Consider the following 18,797-nt stretch of genomic DNA (forward strand, 5'->3'; position numbering starts at 1 on the left):
ATGTGCATTATATGATTTTAGCAGTGCCTAATTAATGTGGAAGTTAGACGAGTAGACTATAGCATATTGTAGTTTTGATTTTAATTTTGTTTTTAAGAAGATTGTAACTCATGCAAGCATAATCTCGTGTGTGTGTGTATAATAAGCCAGCAATCAATGGGAATATGATCTCTTATATAGAAATGGTTATGACTATCCCAGCACACATTCAAATAAATTAAACCGTTCAAGAAGCAAATGAATCAGAATGACAAACATTTAAATAGATGCATTTAAAAGAACAGGAATACGTTTAATTGAGGAGGTTGTATTAAATGTAACATTCAAGTGTATGAATATATGTGTGTATGGAGAGAGATCGAAACATTGGAGCTCCAGAGAAGGGCGCATTTTCTGGAGGACCTCGTCTCGTATTTCTGTTCTTTCTCTTCTCCTTCCTTCTTTATTTTGGTGTTTTGAGGGGAACAAACAGCAGAAAGGATGTGGGGGCTTGCTGGGGAGGAGGGGATGGGAAGTCGACTGTCATAAAAGAGAGAAAGAAAATTCAACGCGGTGTGCCGCAATAAAAGAATATGACTGCAATAAAACTTTATAGGGTATAAATTTCTGAAGGTTAAGAACTAAACGGTTGTAAAGCAAACACTGCGAAAGGAAAAGTTTCAGACCTCCTGAAGAACAGTATGGAGGTGTCGCGGAGGGCTCTCTTCTGCTATACGACTGTATTTTATTTTGGTTTGTCCAGCATTTGTTGTTTACCGACGGTCTTCCGAAAGGGTTGTCGCCGAGTGGGGGTTTGCGTGTGCGGGTTCCCAGAGCCAGGGGGAGCCCAGGGTTTGTGACGCTTCCCTTTGTTCCGTTTCCGAGCCACCCCAGCCTGCCAAATACTGGGCCATAAAAATGCACAAAAAGGTTCTGGCGAGACGTCTGGAAGAGAGGACCTTAATCTGTTTACAGCCCCAGACCGAGCTTTGGTCTCCATTTTGTAGCAGAATGCCCGATTGTTTAGTTTCTGGTTGAGAAACAATAGCAGATTTCAAAAGAAGCGTTCGGGCCTTTTCTCTTTCTCTTACTTTCTGTCTTTCTCTCTTTTCTTTTTCTCGTATCTCATTTTCATTCCTATTATTTTGCAACCGCTTTTAGTTGTATGTTGGAGAATAAAATAAAAAGTAAATTAGATTAAAATAGTAATTATATTATGGTAATATCAATAGTAGTAGTAATGATAATAATATCACCATGCCATTACATGTAATTTTGAATATCCCTATCCCTTAAACAGTATCACCCACATACACATAAGTTATTTGATATGTGAAGATATACATAAGCACGCTTGTACTTAACGACATTCAAGAGATAACAACAAGTGACATTTTCTTATTTAAGACATTAATTCATGTCACCCCAGATCACTGATAGTTATGTTTGTTTGCATACTACAGCATTGTTGTGGACACGTAAAATTTGCTATTAGTTTGCACACGAAATGCGTGGCATTTAAAATTATATTTGGCGTATACTTCTGTTCACTTAATTCCCACACTAAGAAATACAATGTATCTTTGTCCATTAAATTCTAGTTTAATCGGGTAATTAGACCGCACGTATTTTTACATCTGTGCCACACGATGGCGATATTGCTCCACTGAAACGAGGCGCCCCCTGTTTTCTCGGTGGAACCGGAAGTCTGTTATGACCCCAGATAGCTAGTTTCACACTCTGCTAAACTTGATAACCAACAAAATCTCTTCTTCTGTTCAGGGGCAATGCAGGGAATGTCACAGCATGTGTAATCCTTCGTTTTTCTCTGGACAAGTAAGCGATTCAATTAACAGATTTAATATATTTAAGACTTAATATACGTAATGTGTTAATTTTCCCCGGTTATAGTGATTCTTGCTGGGTAAATTGGATGTTACTTTTTGTATTGGAAAACACGTTTGTTTTATTTGTTGTGTCTGTGCATGTGTTCTCACTTGAGTGCAAAAAGCGTAACATTGTATACGACGTATATAAATGAAAATACTCAGCCCTTCTTTCAATAGAGCGTTTTATGTTGCGTTTATATAGTTTAATAACAAGCTTCTGCAAAACGTCCCAGAAGTTGGGTTCAGTGCTGTGTATGCTAATAATACCACATCTGTATTGACGTGTTTGTTTATTAAAAACTTTAGTATGTGTTTAAAATAGTTTTCAAAAATGAATATAAAAGAAAATGCCTATAGAGTTAAAAAAAAATCTGTATTTAAAATCTTCACAAACGTAAAGCTCGATTCATACATTTAAAAATGAACCATTGCAAACAATAGTGATAATAATAATCTGCTTTTTATATAATGGTTGCTTAGTATGTATAATACTAATATACAAGCAAATGTATTTAAAATATTAAATATTTAAAATTGATATAATTCAAATGACTTAAAATCGAACGTTAAGACAGTAGGGGGGAAATTAATCAAATTAATATACGAAACGTTGTATTAAAATCACACAAGTACGCATTAAAATCGTTCTTTCACTGTGCTTGTCAAAGCCTTGTTTTCAGTACTGCAATGGTATTGAATGTATGTTTTATTCTTCAAGTATTTGGCCTCTTTAATTGAAGTAAATAATTAATTACATTAATACATATAATAACTTAGACAACTAGTTAAAACATTTTTTTACAAAGGTAATCAACTGAAATAACACTTTTGAACAGCGTGTTATAGAACGTGATATTTAGCACATAACAGTTAAAAATGCCTCAGTGAGCACTAAAAAACACTGTGTTTCATTTTTGGTAACCGAAAATACAGGTACAAGAATCAGTATTTTCTACAGTTCTTCAAGGAGTGATGTCTATTAGTGCGTTTTGCAGTAATGTGCCCGCATAAATATAGGGCTACCTACGAAAACACTGGTGAGAGATTTCTTTAAATGTATGCTCTGCAGGCCCTCTCTGTAGTTAAAATAAACGGAAATAAATGTAACAAGTCTAACATACAGTACATGAAAAAACACAAAACAAATAAACAAGAAGTGCAATTTGATATAGAAAAATCTATGTATCTATCTATTCAAATCTCTCTGTGTGCCTATATGCGAGTGTGTGTAAACACATATGTTTATAAATATATAGAGAGAGGGGTAGATAGATACACACACATATAGAGAGAGAAGATAGATAGATACACACGCATTATATATTTAGAGAGAGGGGGGAGAGAGAGAAGAGGATAGATAGATAGATAGATAGATAGATAGATAGATAGATAGATAGATAGACATCCCCAAGTCGTATACATATTTCCAGTGATCTCATTATTAAGTGTTCACTGACACCCAGTGAATAATCCCTCGTCGTGTTTCTCCTTAGTTGTTTTGTCCATTCAGCAATATTATCCTGTATAAGAATCGCCTCCTAATTATCACCATATGTCTTTCCAAATTTAGGGAAAAAGTGCAAAACGCTGACAACAAATAAATGAATTCCCTCGTCAAATCCCGAATTGTGCTTTTGTTTTTTCAATGCAAGAACTGCGGGGTGTGCAACTCTCAAATGCAACGAGAAAATACTTATATATATATATGTGTGTGTGTGTGTGTGTGTGTGTGTGTGTGTGTGTGTGTGTGTGTGTGTGTGTATGATTAGACTATGTATACAGTTATTAAAAGCGTATTTGTTCTTCATTAATATGAACTTAAAACAACTCACGTTTTACTACGTTTGAGTATGTATATTAGTAAATCAATATTAAATACAATACAAAGTGCTCCTCTTTGGGAAGTTTTTGTAAACATTAAAGGGTTAAACTATCGGCTTTACTATAACCAAACACATATCAATGATGCTCCGTATTGAAAACACAATAAAATGACAATTAAATACTTGAAGATTTCGCCATCAATGGGACGGTTCCAAGTGAAACCTTTATTTTATAGTGCTAGTCGTAGAACCTCATAAAATCTTAACAGCTTTTTCCCCCTCTCTCTGTACACGGTATAAACAACAAACAACCTTGGCGTTTATTACATTTTATAGTTTGTTAAACCGTTTACAGCCGCTTTGTCTATTATAGCAGCAGCAGTTTCACTTTCCTCGGTCTTTAAATCTTTATCAATAACATATTTATAAAAATATGATCATTAAAATGTTAAATATGACTACCTCGTTTGTCTCGAACACGGTCTAACCGGTGGAGTTCGATGCTTTGACGTGTTGTTCTAGAACGCCAATTACATTTATTGGACCTGTTAAAACTGATAGCAATTAAGTCGTGTACTTTTACAATTTGCCAATGCGACCCTGACATTTAAAAAAAGGCGAATCCACCTCGTTAGAATTTCAAAATTAACGACTAAGTGTGCATCCTTTTAGGTTGCCTATTATCTACTCCCTAAAAATCAATCTTTTGGGGAGGTGGCGTATGTATTGGATTTGATGCGAAGCGGCAGATATCTCATTAACTAACCCGGTTGAATATATTAATGCGCATATTCTCCCCTCCTCTCCCTCTCACCCCCCTTCTCTCCCTCTCTCCCCTCTCTCTCTCTCTCTCTCTCTCTCTCTCTCTCTCTCTCCCTCTTCCTTTCTCTTTTTCTCCCTTTTTCATTCTCTCACTCTCTCCATATCACAAGCGCGCAGTGCAGTGTCCGTGTGGAAATGCCGAAGCCAATGGGATGAGGATGCGATAATAGATGCAAATTATCGTGAAAAGACACTGCAAAATATGAAACAAGTCATTTGCGACGGAGTAAATCACAGAAAACTGTTTATGAACTGGCACCCCTTACTGGAATTGTAATGCAGGGACACTTGAGTAGCAGAGATTTTATGGAAGTCGGCGTGATAGTGGCTTGAAATTTTAAAAGGGTGCTTAAAATTAATACATTAAAAAAGATACTGGGAATCCTTGAGTGAGGGTTCTGCAAACCCCGAGAAAAAACGCGGTGCTCTTCTTGTTCCTCATATGAGAACCTGCGGCTCTTAAAGACGAAACAAACAACAGCAACAACAACAAAAAGATGAGCTCATATTTTGTCAACTCTCTTTTCTCCAAATACAAAAGTGGCGATTCTCTACGTCCCAATTATTACGAGTGTGGGTTTGCACAAGACCTCGGAAGTAGACCCACTGTTGTTTATGGACCTGGTACCGGTGGAACTTTTCAACACCCATCTCAGATTCAGGAGTTTTACCACCACGGCGCTTCCACCCTCTCCACGACGCCTTACCAACAGAATCCCTGCGCCGTGACCTGCCACGGAGAGCCGGGCAATTTCTATGGATACGACGCTCTGCAAAGGCAAACGCTTTTCGGGACTCAAGATACAGATCTAGTCCAGTACAGCGACTGCAAGCTGGCAGCGAACAGCATTGGGGAGGAGACAGAAAGCACAGAGCAGAGCCCCTCTCCCACACAACTCTTCCCATGGATGAGACCCCAAGGTGAGACGGAACAAAATGTAATGCAACGGCGGGTTTAGAGAAGGGTAGCTCCCCCCAGAAAGAAAAAAAACTGCTCGGCAACCACACAGGACGCATTTCCTGTGTGTGAAAATAGAAACAATAGCACGTTTACTGTTTTATGGTGTCCAAACTTGTGAATCACTTTATAGTTTAACGACCCTGGGAGAAAGGGGGCTCTGTCTCCTGGAGCAGCTTTTCCTTCATGTGCGGGTCACTGGACAGCTACTTCTTCTATACTTTTATTGTGAAAGTTTTACTGCACTTTTTATGGTTCGAAACTACCTACATATTATATAGGTTAGCTCCCTTTAGAGTAACTGCATCTGATGTGTGTAACCTAGCTTGTTCATATACAGAGATGGATAGTTAGATATATAATTTTAGTATACATGGATGTGTGCTTCTTTATGAAGGTCTGTATATAGGCTGTGTGTGTATAACCACATGCATCATAAACAATTAAATACCAAAGGCTTGTCTTACTGTATTACATTATTAATTGTGGAGCTAAGCTGGATTGATTGTCTGTAAGAAGGGGTGTGGGGAGGCGGTTTGAAGCTTTGTGTAGGCTCCGATACGCATTTTTCTTAAACGTGTGCCCTGTTCTCTTCCCAGTAGCTGCCGGACGGAGGCGAGGCCGGCAGACCTACAGTCGCTACCAGACCCTGGAGCTGGAGAAGGAGTTTCTGTTTAATCCCTACCTGACGCGCAAGCGGCGGATCGAGGTATCGCACGCCTTGGGACTGACCGAGCGGCAGGTCAAAATCTGGTTTCAGAACAGAAGGATGAAGTGGAAAAAGGAGAACAACAAAGACAAATTTCCCAGCAGCAAATCGGAGCAGGAAGAAATAGAGAAACAGAAGAAAGAGAAGGACCAAGGCGAGGTGGGGGAGACGGCGGAGGAAGACGGTGACAAAGAGAAACAAATGTAGGACAACTAACACTAAGATGAACACCAGAGACACAGGGGGAGAGAGGGAGACGGAGAAAACAATGTGTTTTCTGTTTGAGCAACACTGAAGTCGTCTAATGATTGTTCCTTGTGTAAAATGATGGAGAAGCATATAGCCGAAAGAACTGGAAACAGGATGAGTTGTGTGAATTGTAAATTCATTTGACGAAACTGCAACTGTAAGACCTGGGGAAATAAGCATTTCTACTTTTTACCGGATGTTGGAATATATTGTAGTGTAACAAGAAATAGCTTTCTCTTATTTGTGGAACAATTAATGTGGAACATTTTATTGTTAGAATATCATTAACTATTACATTTGGCAGCTGTATAGGTTTATTAAGTTAAATGGTGCACTTTTAATTGTTCTCCTTCATGTTATGATAATAACGTAGCGAATAATGAATTCCCAACAACATGAAACTGCCTATTTATGCTGTAGGTTATCTCTCTTTATTGTTTGTCTTTAATTAGTCTGTTTGATTAACGATATTTTGTTGTTTTCGTTTTTTGGGGTAAGCATGCGCACAGTGCAAAAAAATAATAATAAAAAAGGCTGTAAAGTGATCCTTTGTTTACTGTGAAACAGAATGTATACTGTACTCGTGAATTAGTTTATGGGGACTTGATGATATGCTTTATTGTTCGTCACTACTTTGTTCTATTGTCTAAACCTGGAAGCGGCGGAAGAGAGCGGCACAATAAAGTTTACAAGCGAGAATCCGTGACATCATGGCTGTTCTCTGGCTCATTTCCTCCGAGGGGGCTGCGGTGGTCGAGCAGGGTGTTTGAATCGACTCTTGTCACTTCACGGATATTCCCCTTCCCCAGCCATGAGAGGAGAAACAGACAAATATAACCACACGACCCTCGGCGTCCAGCACAGCGCGCCTCTGCCACCACGTAAATAAAGAGGCCTAGTTGAACTGGTACGAATGTTGTGCTTTATTGCTGTACAGTAAGTCATTTTATTACCTATTTCAAAGTAGCAAGGTAGGAGAGCTTGAATAAGTATAATTATTTTATACTTGATTTATTTTTGGATAATTCCAAAAAAGCCACACAGGCTCGAACTTGTCATCCGTCATATGGCTTAACTTCGTATTGACGAATGTGTAGAGAGGATGGAAGATTAATCGCATGGTAAGCCATACTGTAAACATTTGCGAACGCAGCTGACAGTCGTCCATTGACTTATAATACCGATCATTCTTTAATTGAAAACAAATATCATAACAAAGATTACATTTTAAAACAAACAGAACGGTCACATTTCATGTTCAAACAGGGCCAACAGAACCACTATGTTAATAAAAAATAAAATAAAAATACTATCACAGTTAAGTGTTAACAAAATACATTATTGTGCCGTTTTATTTTCACATCCGCAGACAAGTGCACACACACACAAACACACACAACTGCTCTGTCCCTGTTTGAACATTTTTTTTCTGTGTGCTCAAATACATTATATATGCATCTTATAGGCCTGAGCGCAAGGATTTTTTAATCCATCGCTGATCTGAAATGTCGAATGTGTCGGAGGCTCTGCCCGGGAATAGTTCCCAAAGAGCAGCACGCCCGTGTTTAAACAGTCTCGATGCTGTTTAGGTTATCCTGGCCGTGTGCGTCACGGTGCTACTGGAGGTATACACAGTGTCACATCAGGAGCGAGGAATCATGACTCTTTGTGTGACTGGGAGCAGAGAGATGCGCACAGGCAGCAACTCCGGTCAGAGTGTCTGACTCATTAACTTAAGCAGGACCCGGAACGCACAGACACACTGGCGGCCAGAGCAGCACAGACACACGCCAGGCACGACAGTGGCAGAGGACTCGGAGTCAGACCTGGAAGATATTTTGTAGGGAAAATCGATACCGAAATAAATAGGTTTCTCTTTATTTATGTGGAGCTTGACAAAGAGTGGGGGCACATTCTTAAATCTGAGATTTCTTTTTAGCCCCCCCTTACTTCCCGCTCCCCCCTCCCACCATTTATCCCCACTCCTATCTCCTTGCACCGGGCAGAACGGATTACAACACAGGGTATAGCGTATCGATTTATGTTTGCTCATTCTTACCTTTTGCGTATTTGGTTCTTTAGGTTACGTAACGTAAATTATTTAACATTTTTTTTAATATATATAAATCTAAGCCGTACTACACATTTTCCACATTACTGGAGCGGTGGGAAGCCCCCTTTCCATTGGAGCTGAGTAAATCACGTGTCCGTTATCACGTGGCCCCCGAGGAAAAAGGGGTGCTTTTTGGTGTAAATCTGGACTCTAATTCCGTAATATATCACGGTACCTCGTAAAACCGACACTAAAACGTCCCGGCCTACAAATCACCCGGCCAAATTATGAGTTCATTGTATTATGCGAATGCTTTATTTTCCAAATATCAAGCTGCGAGTTCGGTTTTCCCAACCGGGGTATTTCCCGAGCAAACTTCTTGCGCTTTTGCGTCCAATTCCCAGCGAGCCAGCGGCTATGTCTCGGGGTCCGGTGGCACTGCCTTCTCCAGCTCAATGCCGGGTCTCTACAGCAGCGGCGGCAGCATGCACCCCCCAAACCAGAGCGTGTACTCCGCCAGCTATGGCCTCAACGCGGGCTCCTTCAACATGCACTGCTCCCCCTTTGACCAGAACCTGCCCGTGATGTGCGCCGGGGACCCAGCCAAGCAGACCTGCAGCAGCAAAGCGGAGCAGCGGGACTGTGAGCAGCAGAATGAAGCCAACTTCCGCATCTACCCTTGGATGAGAAGTACAGGTATGTGAGAGAGAGAGAGGGAGAGAGAGAGAAATATTTGTTTTAAAATTGGAAGGGAAAAAAAAAGCTCTCCGGGTAGAACGGTTTAAATTGTTATTGTTGTATTAGTATTATTATTGCGTAGTGACAGGTCGCCTTTTCCCGGTCTCCTCTATGACGTTTTGCTAAAGCTGATCTTTTATTGCTATACGACCCCCATAAAGCTATAATTTGAGTCCTTGCATATTCATTAGATAGTACCATGCAAAAGGAGGCACTGGATTCTCTAGACGAGTCTTTTGCTCTTGGTGTGGAAATGGACAAGAAGAAACCAGAGCGTTTAATTCAATTTGTATCTTATTGAAGACCTTTTTTTTCTGAACAGTTAACCACCCACCACCACCTCAACCCCCTCCCGCACACACACACACACACACACACACACACAGATCTTGTATGCATGATTTTTTTTCCAAATGTGTTTTTCTTTCTATTGCAATTGCTAAGTGACCCTTTTATAAGCTGGCAGCCTGACAGACCAGACATTCTCCACTTCTGACAAAAACAACCTCGCGTTATTTCGGATCCGATGCAGGTGTTTAATTGTATAACATAAACATAGTAACGTAATAATAATTGATCACTTCCGTTCCTTATGGCAACAAGTGCTCTGCATGATTTGGCGTTTTTTTTTTCTTTTAAGGAGTGTACGTTTTGTATTTACTAATCCTCTTCATGGTGGAGGCGGGCGAGTGAAACGTGTAGCAGTAAATGTTAAGCCGTCCTCTGGCTTTGATGTGAAGGCAGTGTGTGTGTGTATGGGTGTTGTATCTTGTGCCATCAGTGCCGTGAATCTGTGAGGAAATGACTGTTTATATTTTGCGTTCACTATGCGACGCAGTCCTGCACAAGCACATTTAATCAATCTATATGTAGCCAAACGCAGAGACCTTTTTAAATGATCGTGGTTGGGGGTGCGAGCAGCGGTGGGGCATGTTGGGGAGTGTGTTGTTACGCGTGATTCAGTCTCTGAGAGCCCCCCGAGCCCCAGAAAGCCTCTGCGAGCCGCCGTCGCCCAGGTGTATTTTAAAAGTGGTGATTAATTAGCTCTGAGGATTTTCTCCCACTGTAATCGGCGCTGCGCAGGAATCTTGGCCCGCGTCCGCACGAAGTTAGTAACAGTAGATTGTCAACAAACAGCACTTCCCTCCCTCGTTAGCCGCCGGGGTAATAATACAGCAACACTAAATAGTTTAAAAACAGATACATCTTCATTAGCTCGTCTTAGGACATTTATAAACACCTACGCTTTACCACACATTTCCAGCTGAGCTTCCAACCTAGAAAGCATTCCTGCTTCGCCTCGTTCCTAAAGATGCTTCATCATTTTATCCAATTTGTGCTCAAATCTCGCCTTTGAAAACTTTCTATATGTTTTCTAGTTTGGCAATGGGATCCAGCATTTCGTTCCTTTAGATCTAAATCCTCCCGAGTTTCATCTAGTGCACATAATAATAATAATAATAATAATAATAATAATAATAATAATAATAATAATAATAATAATACTCCAGTGTAGGCTTCGTAAGGAGGCCTGTGCACTTTCCAGTTCATTCTGCAGGAGCACAGTGCTAGATGACTGACGGCGATAGAAGAGCCCGTGCTACAGTTACTCGGAGGATTCAGATGCAGTTGTGTACAAGACTTTCAATAATGTTCTGCAACAGTCTCTGAACCTCTTTAACAGCTGTTCTGTGAATGCGAATGAATGCGTACAACTCACACCAAACCTTGGGTGTACAACGCCAGTAGGCCTGCATGCTTTATTTTTTTGTTATATATATAATTTGTATGTGATATTTACAGTTTAAAATTTATTAGGGTCGACATTAATAACAACCCAAGGCCTTCACACCGCAGTTCACTTTCAGAAGAATTATAGAGAGCAGAAGCAGAGAGCGTCGAGATTTCCATATTTGATTCCAGCTGGTCGGGAAATTGTGTGCGTTCCAGAATTGAACATGTCTGATCCAGTTGCTCTTATAGGCAGCATGCTGTGTCTGTAGGTTATAGATCAGCAGATTATGGCTGTTGAGAGGTTCACGTAGGACTCAACATACTCGGTAAAATACTCTAAAACATTAAAGTGTGGTGAAAACGCGCAGCAGTCTAAACTCACTTAAATTTAGTGTCTCTTCCCTCAGCGGGTTTACAGCCTTCATTTCACACCGACACACACACCCCATTGGACAACAGCTGCTGCTCTCAAATTAACTTTTTTTTTTTAATCAAATTTTAGCAACTCACGGATTGAAAGAAAGAAAACAACTTTTTTGGGTTGTTTTGCTTTAAGATGTCTGTACGTGTGTCTGTTTTTTAATTGTAGGCTATTTCAATAATTTGACACAGTATACAGATGTGTTTTTCAGTTGCTGAATTAGACATGGCAAAACTAGAATCTTACAAATAAATAAGTGAACAATTATTTTATGCACTTCACCACGCTGGCTGCAGCGGAAGCCAGAATGAGACCCACTCGGCCGCGCTAGGGCGGCGGGGTCTGGATACACACTGGCGAGAAGAAGGGAAGACGCAGCTGCCCTGCTCCTCTCTCTGCACCTCTTTCAATTCGTTGCTGCACTCGACGACGGAAGTACGTAAAGATTCGGCCATTTACAGCGCACAGTGCAGCTCACTGTTGAGATGTCACTCTGTCGGGGTAATTTTTATGAACGCATGCCACACAGGGCTTTGCTAATGGATTAAATTCTTCCCGATGAAAGCAGGAAAATAATCTTCCATATCTGCCCTCAAATCTGGGTTTGCGGACATTTTGCTGCCGTCCTTAAATACATTATTGAACTTGTTGATACAGGAAGATCTTTTTGTAAAACGGGTACAAGCCCTGGCACACTCGACATAAAAGCCATTTGTTTTAATCGGTTTATTTCATTTACACAAACTGGCACTAAAACATGCGTTATATATCTACCCCCTTCTATATCTATGTCTATCTATACATATGTGAGTGTGTGTGTGTGTGTGTGTGTGTGTGTGTGTGTGTGTGTGTGTGTGTGTGTGTGTGTGTGTGTGTTTGTGTGAGTGTTTTAGTTAGCAGTGGTATAATATCACAGCAGCAGGGGACTTAATACACAGTCAATTCCATTGTAAGCAACCAGAGAACCAAGACATTTTAAAGGTTTCATAACGTGTATGAAGCTTAGATGTGATTCTGTTGGATACATATAACAATATGTAAATATTGTTTACTTATAATATTTAACAACCAAAAAGAAACAACATATTTTCATATAGTAATAATAATACAGTAATAATAATAATAATAATAATAATAATAATAATAATAACCAAGACAGAAAGAAGAGTCTTTCACGTTCGAATACATAATCAGATATTTAAGTGCCGTAAAAAGTGCAGCTTTTAATATTATAGTAATTGTAAAGAGTACAATATGACTAAATTTGTGCATGCAATTGTAGACACAGACACGTGCAGAAAAAAGTGATTTTTCCATCGAGTTCAGACTGTGTGAAAGATTGCAATGAAATGAGCTATAGATGTTAAAATGGGCATTAATGCTGTTCTGCGGTCTTGTGTTCAAAACTGCTGCGTCAAAGATATTCAGAATCATAGAAAGTATATACATTTAAATATATAACGTTTAGTATTATTATTGTATAATCAGTCACACATTCACATTTATGATACATTCTTTAAAAATATGCACATTAAAAACAGAAGGCAGAACATTGAAACAAGGAGTTATAATATTATAACATTATAATTATTATCATGATGATTATGATTATTATTCTCTTCCACAGGTACAGATAGGAAGAGGGGACGACAGACCTACACCCGCTATCAGACTCTCGAGCTGGAGAAGGAGTTTCACTTCAATCGCTACCTGACCAGGCGGCGCAGGATCGAGATCGCACACGCTCTGTGCCTCACGGAACGACAGATTAAAATCTGGTTTCAGAACCGGAGGATGAAATGGAAGAAAGAAAACAAAACCACCGACCAGAGCCCGTCCACTGAGGACAAACCCGAAGCAGAGGACGAGGAGGAGGAAGAGTAAAGAAAGAAGGACTCTTCCACCCTCTCTCTCACACACACACAATCAGACACACTCACACTCACACACTCACACACACTCACACTCACACACACTCACACACACTATCCAAACTACACACACATAAGGAAAATACGAAATGACAATGAATACATGACCACAAGACTGGTAACATAGTGAATGAGGGAATTGCATCCTCCCCATTTTGTATAACACTGAGAAAACATACAATACTACCTATTATGCTTCTTGTTTTGTACATTTAGGGACAATGTCTACCTATGAAACTGTAGTTTAATTACGTCAAGAGGAAGCCTAAAATAAATCAATATTTTATCTGTTTTTATTATGATGTAAAAGTTAGTATTGCGTGTGTCCTCCTTAAGGAAAGTCAGTTAGTATATATAACTCTGTCTTTGTAATTGTTCGTGTAGCAGCACCTTCATCAGGAAAATAAACGCAAATGTACTGAAGATATTTGAGTCAGTGATCGTGTATTTTGCAGCATACGAAGAGAGGTGTACATAAATAAAGAAATGCACTTCTGTGTAATTGTGTATATATGTCGTTGTTTTCCCCCTTTTTCTGTAAGTGTTTATTTTTTTATTTTTTGTATTGAAGAAAAGCGTTTTTCGGTGTACATGATACAAACTGTACAGTGGACCACAAGGTGTAGGATTATTTTTCTTCTTTTTGTGATGTGATGAATTAAATAATTGTGAAAAACAAAACGTGTGTTTTCCAGTTGTTTTATTATTTTTCTTCTGCTTAAATTCACGTCTACATACTACAAGTACACACGGGCCTATAAAAGCGTATAAGCTGTGAGGTATATCAATGCGGGAACTATCGCTCTTAACCAGATACGATTCTGTGGCAATCTATACAAATACAACTATCTACTTATTCATCCCAAGCATAGATATTTTACACACAACATCCTTACGATAAAAAAATATTTATAACACTGAGCATTATTCAGTACCTATGTATGATCGTACGAGGACATACCTTTGAACACACGACAATGTTGAAACCTCTGTTCAATACATTTCAAAAATGACTGCAATTTAAACAAAAATATTTCGATCTAAAAACATATTTCTTTATATTTGGTAAATTTATTTTGTTTTCCCTTTTCCCTGCGTTTTCTCTTCTCCGTGAAGAACTGGCAACTGCGGCCCTCTGCCCGGCCGGTTTTGGTGTCTATGGCCGCTTCCCTGGATTGCTTTATTGAGGGCTGTAATGCTTTTACAGCATCAATAAAACCCGGAAATTACTGCGACAAAAAACTAAATAACAGCGAGATGGAGACAGAATGTATGAAAGAAAGGAGGAAAGAAAAAAAGAGTCAGTTTTAAAACAGGTCGCCCACAGAGAAGGCGAGAGTTTCACAAGGAGTTTACAAAACAAAATGTTGGTTTCACATTTTCCTTTCTGTTCACCCCTGTTTTTTGGGCCTCTTTGCACAAACCTAATGCTTCCCCGTTATAACAACATACAGAGCTTGAAAAACATAAGCTGAAATAAAAGAAAAATAGATAGAAACGTTTATCGTGGTTAAACTTCAAAACACATTTAAAAACAGAAAACCTTTCCTTTACTGATAAATCAGTATTAACCAACATACAGCTAAAATAATAATACAAAAATAATAAATAAACTAACAGAATAAAACAAAACGAATCCAGCAAACAAAAAAATGCGGTTTAAAGCAAAATATATTGGATTATTGTTTTCTTTCAATATACACAATTTTAATACATTATTACACGTTATGTCTAGACGAAAGAGTTACACACACATATATAATTGTATTTCAAATATATATATATATATATTCGTATCTGACTGTTTTGAATTGAACAGCGTTAACAGTGATTTTTCTTCCACGAGAGTTAAATATAAAACAGTATTAATGTTGCAAAAACAGAACCTGCGAGGAATGTTTGTTTTCCTGTGATTTTGGCTGAAGGGTGTTTGTGTTTATTTCGCCAGCAGCAGAAAGGTATTTTCCCGACTAAGGGATCCCGATACAGCTCCAAAACGCGTAAGGGGGAAATGTTAGTTTGCTTACTATAAATAACACTAAATTGTATTAATACAGCATTTCTGCAAAAAGCTAACAATTTCCTGATGAAGCAAAATCTACAAAATCTCAGAATTTTACGAAGGTTTTCACCGATTCCTCGCTCATTTAAAAGCACAAATACACTTCCTACAGCTTTGTATCACATTATTGCTCTTGTTTTCTTGTATGTTTGTACATATATAATTAATGCAAATGGTTGGTGTAAATGTGATTAATATCATTGTTATTAAACTAGAAAAGTGTGTAAATGTGTATTTAAAAAAAGATTTCTAACAGAGAGTTGCAAAATAATAACTTGGCCTGTCTATTAAAATAAAAACCATTGTCTCAATGGTTTAACAAAACAAATAACTCAATTACCCTTCCATGTTAGTTTTAGAAACCTTACAGATATAGTAAACCCCCTGTCCTGTTTGTGTCGTTCATATTGCAACGATCCTCTCACATTAGGTGCATGAAACTCTTTCAGAAATATTAATATATTCTTCACGTTCTTCTTGTTTTGCAGGAAAAAGATGGCGACGGACTGAAGACTGCTGCTAAAGCAGTCATGAAGAAATGCAATAAATTCCTTGTTGTTTTATGAAAATTTACAACTTTGTGATAGAACTTTATGAGTGGCTGGGTTCTAGGATTGGCCGAGAACGGTCATGTGGATGGTTAACCGTGAACATGAACTTTTTATGATTTCCCAAGTGGGTATATTGCAGCATTCTTTTGGCCACCGCACCTTGTGTAGCAACACTGTCCTCCTTAAAGGTTCTTGGCTCTTTTTCATTTATATAAATAAAAAACATAACTTTGATGAGTTCCTCGGCGCCTGCTAGAGACAGATATAGCAGGCTAGCAGTATTCTCGCTCGCCTATGCTAATGTGGCCGGGTTTGATTGGGATTTCCGCAGCAATGGAGGGGGGACGTGAAATCTGGGCACGATGGAGAACTGATCTCATTTTTCATATAGGGATCCTTCTCGCCTTTACTAATGTAAATGACAGAGGAGGAAGCAGCGACAAGCAGCGTCAGAGTTGCCGCTTCAACACTAATGGCTGGACAGACTGGAGCAACAAGAATGTCAAAGCGAAAACAAAATCACAAGTCCTGGTGTGCGAGTCCTGAGACTGAGTGAAGGATGATCCTCACAGGTAAGGCACGGTTTCATTCATTTTCCTTTTCTATGTGAATGAGTGATAAGTGAAACGGACTGACGTTCATCACATGTGCTTGTATATGTGTGTGTGTGTGTGTGTTTAAATATACATGTGTGTGAATAAATAGAATACATGGACAGATACTGCGATATAGATCGATGTTATTTTGATGTCTAACTGTTGGACGTAGAGGCTCTGTTACTCTTCATTCGTCATACTTGTTTATTTAAACTGTGGGGTCCTTGGTGAAATGAGAGGCAGTATTGATTGTGTGCCTTGTTCGTGGCTGAGTGTAAGTGTCTGTGGCGAGGCGCTGGTGTTGTTTGGCGAGCCTGGCGGAGGCTCCGGTGTTTGGTGAGGCGCAGTGCTGCCAGTTGGCTTGTTGTAAGATCTCCTGGGTCACCTCTTACGTGGGATACTTGATCAAGGGGCGCACGGCTCTGCGACATTCCTGTACTCTCCACAGCCTGTCTCACGCAGCCGTAGAAGACAGAAACAGCCCCGCACCTTCGCGATTAATAACCTAAAAAAGGGGGCTTACGGGAGTAGGAATGTTTAGATAAACTTGACTTGAAAAGACTAATAGCGAGGAAAAATCCCCATCACGTCCTCACAAATTAATCTCATAATGTGATGCATTGCTTAAAGATCAAAACCATAATCCTTTTCGGTTCATTTTTCAAATGCATCCAGGATCCTCACTTTGAAGGAAGGTGATCTCTCTCTTTTATTTTCCTTTTCTCCCCGAACATCATCCGGTTATATTTAAACACAGCTGCAACATTTGGTGTCTCTCTCCCTCGTTTGCCTGCTCATTCATTCAGTGTCTCCTATATACAACAGCGCGTTAATCTGACGCTACTGAGAGCTTAGAGTCCTTAAGTAAAAAACAAAAACAAATAAACTGATGTTCGTTAATTATTATAATTATCATCATCATCGTCATTTTATTATTATTATTATTATTATTATTTGTAGTAGTAGTAGTATCACAACCATATACATATAAGCAAATACATTATATTTTGTAAAAAGGACATTCAAAATACCACACAATGAACCTTTGTATTGATATTAATTCCTCCCCTTGTTTCAAGTTACAGGAAACAGTACAGTGATACAATGTTTATCTTTTATTTTTTCTTCCTTCACAATGACTGTACCTACAGCACATCTTACAACACAAAACAATAAAATGGTCTGTGTCTGGTGCACACACACACACACACACACACACACACACACACATATATGGTTGTATAAAATTTAACAATCACAAAAGAGGGAAAAAGGAAAGGTGTCATATAAAATAAACGTTTGTAATAATAAAGATAACCAATAATAATCATCATCATCATCATCATCATCATCAGAGGAATTGCAAGATTCCTACAATATAAAATAAATAATTTAACAGAATGAATACTGTTTAAATGTTCCGTGCGGTCTGTGTTCTTGCACATCACAGATTCATAGTCTATACCATTCAACGGGTTTGGAAACTAACATATTTACTTGTTTAAGGTTTTCTTTCTTGCGGTGAAGTGCACGCTCAGTGTGTACCTGCAGTGTCTGGCGGCACAGAGAGCCCAGCCCCGCGGCTCGGTGGCAGGCTGTGCGTGTGCAGCGCTTCACTGGCGCAGAGCTTTGGCGCAACGTCTGCTCTTTCCTTGCTCTTTGCTGCCATCTAGTGTCCGTTTGACTACAATGTGAATGTAACTCGGCCAGACTGGGGTCACAACCTTGGTTTGAAAAAAAAGGGAAAACATACGCAAAAGTGTATTTTGTGTGTCTGTGCGTCTGTGTGCGTGTGCCTGTGTGTGCGCGGCGTACGATTTCACTAGCGACGTACTTGCTCTGTTTGGATCTGAAAAAGCGTGGATATACCCGTTATAAGAGAGTGACACCGAGCACGATGGCTGCGCAGTGATTTACCATAATAAAAAGGCAAAGAATGCAGAAGGTCTGGTTTTGTTTGATTTTAATCTGGCTGCTCTCTTGACGGGTTTCTCCTTCGTTAGAGTTGGGGTTGATGGTTGGAGTTTAGGATCAATATGGTGTGAAAGGTGCTGTGTGCGCATTGTTTATTTATTTATTTATTTATTTGGTTTTGTAAGGCTGTTGTAGTAGATTTAGGAGCCCCACATTTTCTATCTGCGGGCGTCAAAACAACCTGTGTGCCATGTCACACACACGGATTTTTTTTCTTTTTATGGTGGCTGCTTGATGTGCTGAAACAGAGTTGTACAAAGGCGTATAAGGTGTGGCGACTGCCGGGTGGGTTTTATGAGGGGTGCAGT

At 39.3% G+C, this 18,797-nt stretch overlaps 2 protein-coding genes across 3 annotated transcripts; both read left to right on the top strand.

The window, feature by feature from the left end:
• The first annotated feature begins 1,737 nt into the window (after positions 1–1,737).
• On the top strand, positions 1,738–7,135 carry hoxb8a (homeobox B8a). Of its 2 annotated transcripts, XM_066698803.1 has the most exons (3): positions 1,738–1,815; positions 4,624–5,434; positions 6,071–7,135. In XM_066698803.1, exons 2-3 carry the CDS (start codon positions 5,011–5,013, stop codon positions 6,385–6,387), a joined length of 741 nt encoding a protein of 246 aa, XP_066554900.1. In that variant the 5' UTR covers positions 1,738–1,815; positions 4,624–5,010; the 3' UTR covers positions 6,388–7,135. The 2 variants fall into 2 exon arrangements, with proteins under 2 accessions (XP_066554900.1, XP_066554901.1); XM_066698804.1 differs by lacking the exon at positions 1,738–1,815 and having other exon boundaries at positions 4,525–5,434; positions 6,074–7,135.
• Positions 7,136–8,151: 1,016 nt separating this feature from the next.
• hoxb7a (homeobox B7a) lies at positions 8,152–13,981 on the top strand. Its single transcript, XM_066698805.1, has 2 exons — positions 8,152–9,178; positions 13,003–13,981. Exons 1-2 carry the CDS (start codon positions 8,770–8,772, stop codon positions 13,257–13,259), a joined length of 666 nt encoding a protein of 221 aa, XP_066554902.1. The 5' UTR covers positions 8,152–8,769; the 3' UTR covers positions 13,260–13,981.
• Positions 13,982–18,797: the final 4,816 nt, after the last annotated feature.

Source organism: Amia ocellicauda, chromosome 3, assembly GCF_036373705.1.
Source record: "Amia ocellicauda isolate fAmiCal2 chromosome 3, fAmiCal2.hap1, whole genome shotgun sequence".
Classification (NCBI taxonomy): Eukaryota; Metazoa; Chordata; class Actinopteri; order Amiiformes; family Amiidae; genus Amia; species Amia ocellicauda.